Source organism: Eleginops maclovinus, chromosome 15 (assembly GCF_036324505.1).
Source record: "Eleginops maclovinus isolate JMC-PN-2008 ecotype Puerto Natales chromosome 15, JC_Emac_rtc_rv5, whole genome shotgun sequence".
In the NCBI taxonomy this organism is placed as follows: Eukaryota; Metazoa; Chordata; class Actinopteri; order Perciformes; family Eleginopidae; genus Eleginops; species Eleginops maclovinus.
The window spans coordinates 16,853,659-16,863,025 of NC_086363.1; the positions used below are offsets into that span (position 1 = coordinate 16,853,659).

The window sequence follows — 9,367 nt, forward strand, 5'->3', positions numbered from 1 at the left end:
CTCGGTATATTCACAGTACACTTTCATTCGTAATAAGTCATTTCCAGTGTAGATATTCCTATTTTCTCACTAGTAACATACTGTAGGGCTGTCTTTCTATTTGTGATTTTAAATCCATGTAACTGAATGTTGAAGGGTTTTATTGGCTGCATCATGTTCATGTTCCTGCACACTAACAGTCTCCCCTATGTCGATTAATTAAAAGTTAATGAAAAATATGTATTGTTAGTCCTATCTAATCATGTCTGATCCTATTTGCTGGAGTCTGCACTGGGATTACAGCCTCAGTCTGTGCGCTGATTGGCTGCCGGTAGCTGTGTGAAATGCAATCAGACTGCCCTGTACTCTGTCTAGAGGCCATTGAGCAATAATTGTATTGTCCCTGCACAGGTCTAGCGCTTTCCCCTCTGACAGACACAGCGATGATTATTGGCTGACAGCTCCACGGATGAATCCAGACTGAAACAGAGCCTGTGTGGGCCATTAAGGCGCATGTCTTCAAATATTTGATGATAAGATAAAGCAGGCACTAGTAGATCAGGAAGTGGGTGACAATGCATCCACGTGAATAATGAGGAATTTGCGCTGACCACCAACACAAGTTCAATATTGACTTTTTGCTGCAGCTGCGCCTCCTTGTTTCCATGGAGACATGGCGTGGGATGTTGATATATAACGTAAACAGAAACACAACCAAACTCTTCCTCTCTGCAATATTAAAGGCTTCTACAAACAACTGTTTTGGGTGGGTTTTTGCCAGCAAGGGGATTTCATGTTTCACAAATGGAAGGGAATGACCTATAAATCGGAGTGCTTTTGAATGCAAATGCTTGGATGTTAATTAACACCTGAGTTGTTGATTGTGGGAGCTTGTTGGCCTTTGATTGAAAAGAAATTGCACCTCAGAGCATCAGATGGAGCTTTGAACTGGGCAACTTGTCTTTGATTGGCATGGGAAGGAAGAAAGACTGAGAAATATCACACAAAGGGCATCTTAATTTCCCGAATTAGGGCTTGTAATGTGAGGCAGAGAGGACTCATAGGTTTCCTATTGGGGACAGTCAGGCACTTTGGCTGGACTGGACAATGGATGCAGGGATTTACATGTCTGCACTGAGCATACTGACATCAGGTCATCTAGAAGGCTGCAGATATGTTTTAATATGTGTTGTGGAGCTTACTTTCCCATTTAAACTCCTATAAAATGCATTTAGATCATAAAGAAAATAAATGTAAATATGTGTTGCCTTTTTTTAATTTTACAGTGTGGAACTGAGGCATTATTTACTAATGGAATAATTGATCCACAATGGATTTCACAAGACACAGTATGTAATTGTTGTTTTGTTTTGTTACGTTTTTTTTGTGTTCATGATTTTCATGATTAGGCTTTAAGACTAACTCTGACATAATATACTATTTCTTTATAATAAAAAATACTATAATATCCAAGAGAAATTATATCACTACATATGCACAATTGCACATTGATGTTGTACATTATATGTATTTATTAAATATTGCAAAAAGTTGCAGAAAATGCATACAATCATTCTTGCCACAAATTCTGCAATAAAAAGAAAAATGATCGATTAAAAAACATCATTATCACTTAATAACAAATAATTATACTCCATATGCACAATTGCAAATCATCCTTCATTTATGTATTAAATCTTGCAAAAAGTAGCAGAACTTGCATACGCGAAAGAGAAAATCCTGACAAATATGCAATTCATTAATTAAAATAAATGCAACACCATAGCGATAATAACTGTGTATTAAAACTCTGTGAACATGTTATTAGACATATGCAATAGTTGCATTTCACACATGCAATTGGTTTATTATTATTTTTTATGTGAACTAATGCATCCTGTGAGTGTTTCCTGCATGGATTGCATCACGCGGTATCAGCTGCACTAATTAGTAATTTGTCTTGTGTGTAAGCTGCAGGCAGGAGCTGGCTGCAGAGAGCGGGTCTGGCAGTCATCTGTCATTTGCTCTTCCTGTGTGCTCCTTCAGTCTGTCTGACATCTCTGAGCAAACACAGGCCAATACACAACCGCAGGCAGCAGCTCTGGCAGCCAGTGAGAGCAGCCCTCTTCTAATGTTTGTGTGACAAAAAAGGCAAGGCAAATCCTCGCAATGGAATCAGATAATCACCAACCTGTGAAGAGCCTACCCCAATCCACATCCGAGCTGGCCCCCCAGCCCCTGGATTAACTGTCTGTTTGGCTAATAATTTTAATCTGCTGGAGAGGGCCAAGAATGGGTGACAGGGCTCGGAATAAACATCTAATCCTCTCGTCCCCCTCCCCTCCTTCTGAGCTCTGCACCACTTCGTCCTCGACCCCCTTGTTATACACTTGTGCCATGATGAACACACCGGATGGCCTGCTGTGTTATTTTAGATCTTAGTCCATCTTTTGCTGGACAAAACTGCATCTCAGCCACCCAGACAGAAATAATGCCGCTGTGTGACAGACTGTTGCCAGACTGACATCGTCCAGAGGAATGTACACGACAAGAGTGGGGTGTGTGTAGACAAGGGTGCTTCTGAGGAGGGGGCATCACAGGTTCACAGGGTCAAGAGATGTCTGTCTGGGACGCATGTGTAGCAGCCTGGAACACTTCAGAGCGGACAAGCATTTTAAAACTGGAAATATTAAACGTAAAAAGAATTTAGTTTGACTCATTGGACACCAAACCATAAAAGTCCCTTTGGTTATTTTACATGTGTAAGGTTTTAATCCTCAGTTATATTTTGTGTTGACGTTCAATAATATTCCTACATTTTATTGCACAACACTGTTGGACATTATTAGTAATACATTCTTAAATATTCCTAAAGCTAAACTCATTTGACAGTCTCATTTTATAAAAGATGGCCATTATTTTTGACTTATTTCCAGAAATTGTCTGTAATGTCACCACATTAAGAATTTATTACAGAAGTATGAACATTTTACAGATTTTACAATTCCTTTAGTGTCAGTTTGTTATGTTTATTTCTTAGTTATTGTATTTTTTTTTGTCTTTTATTGATTTTTTGTTATTATTTGAATGTTCCGAGAGTAAGGTGTTGGGCTGTTTTATTGGAGGATTATGTTTTTTTATTTTTATTTATAGAATTCCTTGCTGTTGTGTGCTTCTCGAGTACTGGTTGTGTTGCCACATATTTAATAAATTGCTTAAACTTAACATATCCATGCCAAATGAATGCATTTATGTTAGTTTTCTTGTCAATACATCCTGCAAGTGCATTTTTATTATAATAATTAAAACGTTGTGACACATTTTGCTTTTAAAAATATAATAAAAATAGTATAGTTTATAACAATTTATTATTTGTCTGTGATTTTCCACAATCGTATTTAATCGAAATTTATATTTGCAGCATTAAGAGCAGATTGTACATCCCCAATGACATCAAATGCAACACAGACCACCGACATCAAGCATCCAGTTTTAGTGGAACTATGGTGAAATTACACCTCCGCTATACGGATGGCACTCGAGTCTAATTGTTGCTGTTTGAAGTATGGCCACTTAGATATCCTGTTTAGGATGGGGCTGTACTGTCACACCTTTGTTCTGATAAGGGTCCCTGCCCCCTTTGACAAAGTGCGAACGACTGGGAGGGCCGGTCCGATATAAGGGGCCACAGGAGTGTCAGAGGGACACTGTCGGACTCTGGGTGACTTGTGCTACTGTGCTGCTGCTGTTTATCACACTGAAGAACGTTTTCACTCATGGATTTCCTCCGCGCTTGTGTTCTTTGCACCGCTATCTTCGGGCTCTCCAAGGCTTTTACGCACCAGGATATGAAGGACGCGCTTCTGCAGAAGCTTGACTTGGATGAAGTTCCTAAAATCCATAAAAGGGATTTGGAGAATCTGGTTATTCCGGCGCATATCAAAAATAAGTACACGTCTATGCTGAAGATGCACCACAGCAGGAGACGCAGATCTCTGCCCAGCCTGGCTGGCATCTTGAGGGGAATCCCTGGAAATGCAGGTAAGAAGTTTTACCATTTGAAAATACTTCACATGTTGTTTGAATTTTACAAAAAAGCTTTGACAATAGTTACACATGTATTTCCGTGCGTAATTGTGAGCAGCACTTCTTTTACGCACCAAGCTCCCTTTACCAAACATCGATTTAAAAGAACTTGAGTGGAACTTTAACGCTTATAATGCTTTTTGTTTTAGATATTTCCGGAGAGTTTGTGTATTCTGACACCACTCGGCAAAGCATGGTGTTCGACATGGAGGCGAGGATTCCGGATAACAGCGAGGTGACCATGGCGGAACTGAAGCTCTACCAGAGGGCTTCCTACCACAAACGCTTCGCGGTGGAGAGGAAGAGCCACCGGCCCGTCAACAACGCCCGGGTCAGCATCTACTGGGTGGAGGTGCTGCCCAACGGATCCAACAGGACGTCGCTGGTAGACTCACGGTAAGGTATCATTTTTTCACTGTGACGCGTAGAGCAATCAGTGTCTCAGTGGGTTATCTTAATAATAATTCGATTGCATCATTTAATTAATCGCCCTTATCTTTCCATTTCACAGGTTGATACCTATTCACGAGACTGGCTGGAAGAGCTTTGATGTGACGCAGGCGGTGCACTATTGGTCCAAGACGCAGCAGAAAACACCTATGTACCTGGAGGTGTGGATCGAGGGCGAGAGACCTGGCAGCTACGCGGCAGAGATGGCCAAGAGTGTGCGCTTTACCACCCAGGAGCAGACGGACAACACCTTGGGGAAGCCTGAGCTCATCCTCTACACACTGAACCTCGAAGAATACGGGTGAGGGCGCGAGCTTTTGATATACAGGATATTGTGTCAGTGTGACAATTAGCCCATATCCTCCATCTTTACCTGTCACCATTTGCATTAGTGGATTTGTTGTGGTGTGGCAAAGGGGCGTCAATTTACTCATTCTCAGGGTCATGAGAAATGTAGCAACTATGAGATTTTTTCAGATATATTGTAAATATTTGTACACACTTGTTCCTATCTTTTATTGTTTTATGTTTTGTTATTTATATATATATATATATATATATATATATATATATATATATATAATATGTTTATGTAATCACTCTGAGAAAACTCCTTGCATGTGAAAACCTAGCTAAATAATCATTTAAAATAGCAGAATTGCACTCAATAGTTTACTGGCTGCTAAAAACCAAGTAAAGACCAAAAAGCCCATGTAATTATATTTGTGTTTTACCGCATATTATGAATGAACAACAAGGAAAAGGATAATCAATTGGTAGCAGGCAGCAGGGGTATAGCTAAGAAATGCAGGGCCTCCTGTAAAAAGAACACTTGGGACTTGTTATCTAACTTTAGTCATCTTTTCTCCCTCAGATCTCGTGGCGACTGCGACATGAACCAAAACAAAGACACCTGCTGCAGGGAACAGTACTTCATCAACTTCCGCGCCCTCACCTGGACGCAGTACTGGATCATCGAGCCTGCGGGTTACCAAGCCTTCAGGTGCACCGGGGGCTGCAAGCAACCCAAACGCAATTATGGCTACGGGGAGAGGCGGTGCACTGCGTCAGAGAGCGCCCCGTTACCCATCATGTACCTGGTGAAGAAGGGCGACTACACTGAGATAGAGGTGGCCGAATTCCCCAACATGATTGTGGAGAAGTGTGCCTGTGCCATGGACAATGTCTCCGTAGCATGATGTCATGGAAAACTGCTGTAGTTCTCCTATAATCCCAGACTGCTGGGAATAGGAATATTATAGTGTTTTTATCATCAGGGTGTTGATGTATTTAATAGTTTCTAACAACACGTCGAGTACTTTCTATTTAAATGGACATTAAATGGGAGTTTCACACACAACAGGAAGTCCCGCTGCCATTTAAAACCCCCCTTTCCACAAGCACTTTTATATATTTTGTACATTTTTATATCTTTTTTATTCAAATTTGTATGAGAATCTGTGTGGAATCTGGCAGCAATCCCTCCAATTCTGTCTGATGTGTTATATTTTCAAGCTGTACATAATATGGATGATTTTATGTTTGGAAAAATAAAATATTTTGTTTCACATTCCGCTCTTCCTCCTCTTCCCTGCTGTCGGCTGTCTGGGCCCATTCACATTCATGAACACATTCACATGCAGTTACATACAGCCTGCCCCTGCCACCTCTTCATTTACACTTATAGGAAATTGTAGAGCAGAGCAAATAATTTGCCTAATGACTTATAACATTTGCTTCACTGAGGGCACACTGTTGTTGACAAACCCACTTGTAATGCTTTATTTGCCGTGGGAAGGAGGTACACGGCCACATACAGAGAAACATGAAGTCAATTTGCATTCGCCAGTGGTATGTTTACATCAGACTTAGACCGGGCCAAACGTTGCTAATCAGGGCCAATACCTAACACACTGTTTGCCGTCTGAGTGGGGGGTCTTGTCATTCACTAATATGCTGCTAATGGAGATAAACATGTGGCCCTACCAAAGACAAGCAGATGTCTGTCTGGGAGGGAAGTGGATTCCCCAACATGCACCTCAAGCAACACCAGGAAGCCTAGAAGAGACACAGGTGGTGCTGTGGAGAATGGCCGTCACTCTTACTACTGCTCTTACCAAAATTATCCATCCCCTTTGAAAGTTCGTGCAACATGAACTCAAAGTAGATCGAACATACTTTTTAACACCGACCAACAACACACAAAAAAAACCTAATCTAACCTGCAGTGCTATTTACAATTTAGTTTGTTTGGGTGTGAGTCATTGAGTTTTGAGATATCAACCATAAAGATAAAGCCTTCTCCTCAATACAATGGAAACATATGGCAGTTAGCTTGTGGTGCTTAAGCAACAACTCGAAATTATAACCAAGTTACTCAAAATAATCCACAGACCATGATGGAAATAGTTTTATGAAGGAACTTGTTACTTTCTACCAAACAAGGCCCATCAACTCTGTCACCTTGCAGAAGAGAGCATACACTACTCAGCTAGCTAATGTTACAGCTCAGTTGTAGATGATTTTCTTTTTTTCTTTTTTTTTTTACAATTTGTGGGAATATAATAATCAATCTAGTTTGTTTTGGAGCAAGTTGTTGAGTTTTTAGATATTGACCGTACAGATTAAGCCTTGTATTATACAATGGCGCTAGACGGCACTTGGCTTGTTGTGCTCAAAGTGCCAAGAATACCTTTTAAATACTCTATGGTAAATGATAAATTAACTCCAATTTATGTAATCTGGTCTTTCAACCCCTCAAAGAGCTCTGCATACTACGAGCCCTTCACCCATTCACACCTCATTCATGCAGAGCAGTATCACTTGCTCTAAGGTAGCTAACATTCATACACATTCATACACCGTTGGCCATCGACAGCAACTCAGTGGAACAGTGGCAATGTCTCTTTAAATAAATTATGATCCAGGTACAAAAAAATAAGTAGCTTTATGAAAGAAGGGCTTTTTCTCTACTGAAATACACCTGTCAACTGTATCACCGCACATGGGAAAGCGTCTTTCTACTCCGCTAGCTAACATTACAGCTCAGTTGTGGAGGATGTTTTAATGTTCACATCTTGCGCTGAAAAAAATCGCACCTTACGTGCTATTTATTAATCTTGTTTGTTTGGGTGCAAGTTATCCAGTGCTAGGATATCAGCCATAAAGATAAATCCTTGTCTCCAATATAATGGAGCTAAATGGCACTGAAAAATGGCGGCAAAAAATACAATAGGTCTTTACATAAACCATGACCCAGTTACTCAAGATAATCCCCACAGACCATGTTTAAAGTATTTTTATGAAGGAACTACTTTCTTTCTACCAAACTAAGCATGTCAACCGTATGAACAAAGCATCTATCTAATCAGCCTGCTACTGAAGCTAGCTAGACACCAGTAGCAGGGCGTGTGGACATTTTTGAGAAAGCCGATAATCTAGGTCCTTTTTTTAAAATGACATAACCAGATGAGTTATTACAGCACCCGGTATCATTTTACACACATTTGTAAACTCTGTAATTAGCTCAATCCTTAGTCCAAAAATAAAAAAGTATTGAAAAAAGATAAACAATCTCATCTATTCAGGTGATCGGGCCCTATATGGGTGCTATCCACGGTGCTGATTATCTGTGTGTAAACAATTGGAATAAAACATCTTCTTCAGACTGAGGAACACCTGCAGCTAAAGTTTAGGCTTCCAGTTAGCCTCTCCGTGCGGACATAATTGACATTGAACGTCCGAATCCCTCCCTTATTCCTCTCTGTACACACTGCTCTAGTTTGGGCATTGGCCTGTCGTACACTTTGCCTGTAGCGAAAGTTTCGTAAAATTATGTGTTACTAAATACTCTAAATCTCCACCATAACTGCACTTGCTAATGTTGGTACTTGCTAACGGCGGTGATGACAGTAAGATGTTGATGCGATTTGAGTGTCAAGCCAAAGGGTGGGTGACTTCCCTTGGCATGGCCCTGACTAATCACAGGTTGAAATGGGCTAGAGCAATATAGCTATCTATATAGCTCTGCTATATAGATAGCTATATTGCTCTGGAAGGGGCATGACGGTAGCCTCATCTAATTGGTCAATCCCTTAATTTTATTTCACCAAGGGATGCCAATTTCTGCTGTCCTCTTCTCGACTATGACATTAGTTTACAAGTACAATATACTGTTTCACCATAACATCTAGAGGGGCGCTGTTTCGCTCTTTGTAAAATACTCAACGAGAATGGGGGAAGAGATGGCTGTAAAATGACTACAGTCCGAAAAAACAGGGGAAGGTATGCCCCTTAAAGTTCAGCCATCTCTTTGCGACCCACACCAGAACTATCTAGATCAGGGGTGGCCACATACAGAAAAACATACACTCACTAGAGGTATATGCTTCATGAATTAAGTTATAAGTGAGCAAAATCAATCAAATGTAGGTAAATTATGTTTGACGGCAGGCCCTGCCATGAAAGAGCATGCTTTTACGGGGTACAGTGACAAAGACAGTCACTCTGAAACAAGAATGGACAGACAGTCTAGCAGGTCTGTGAGGCTGTACCTACAAACAACTTTTAGCTTAAATGCTAACATCAGCCTTGATGTTTTTTAGGTGTAATGTTAACCATGTTTGCCCTCTTAGTTTAGCATGTTAGCATGCAAACATTTGCTAATTAGTACCAAGCACAATGTCATTGGTTAAGCAGGTATTCAATGACAAACCAAATACAATTTGAATAAAGAGCAATTTATAAAATACTTCTTTTAATTCCATAGAAATTAAAGCATTCGGTCAAACGGCAAGCCAAATCTGGCCTGCAGTACCTACCCCCAGTGCTCTAGAAAATCTGTTGCTACAGT

The 9,367-nt window shown here is 40.5% G+C and overlaps 1 protein-coding gene across 1 annotated transcript; it reads left to right on the plus strand.

Annotated features, from left to right (window-relative positions):
• Nucleotides 1–3,755: 3,755 nt before the first annotated feature.
• On the plus strand, nucleotides 3,756–5,714 carry lft1 (lefty1). Its single transcript, XM_063902742.1, has 4 exons — nucleotides 3,756–4,020; nucleotides 4,215–4,461; nucleotides 4,577–4,816; nucleotides 5,390–5,714. The coding sequence occupies exons 1-4, from the start codon at nucleotides 3,756–3,758 to the stop codon at nucleotides 5,712–5,714; spliced, it is 1,077 nt and encodes a 358-aa protein (XP_063758812.1).
• Nucleotides 5,715–9,367: the final 3,653 nt, after the last annotated feature.

What these genes read in the sequence shown, in the direction of transcription:
- lft1 (XM_063902742.1), top strand. Translation starts at nt 3,756, where the DNA reads ATGGATTTCCTCCGCGCTTGTGTTCTTTGCACCGCTATCTTCGGGCTC. An exon ending in ACGTCGCTGGTAGACTCACG is followed by an intron (nt 4,462 to 4,576) that starts GTAAGGTATCAT and finishes TCCATTTCACAG; the next exon opens with GTTGATACCTATTCACGAGA. An exon ending in CTGAACCTCGAAGAATACGG is followed by an intron (nt 4,817 to 5,389) that starts GTGAGGGCGCGA and finishes TTTCTCCCTCAG; the next exon opens with ATCTCGTGGCGACTGCGACA.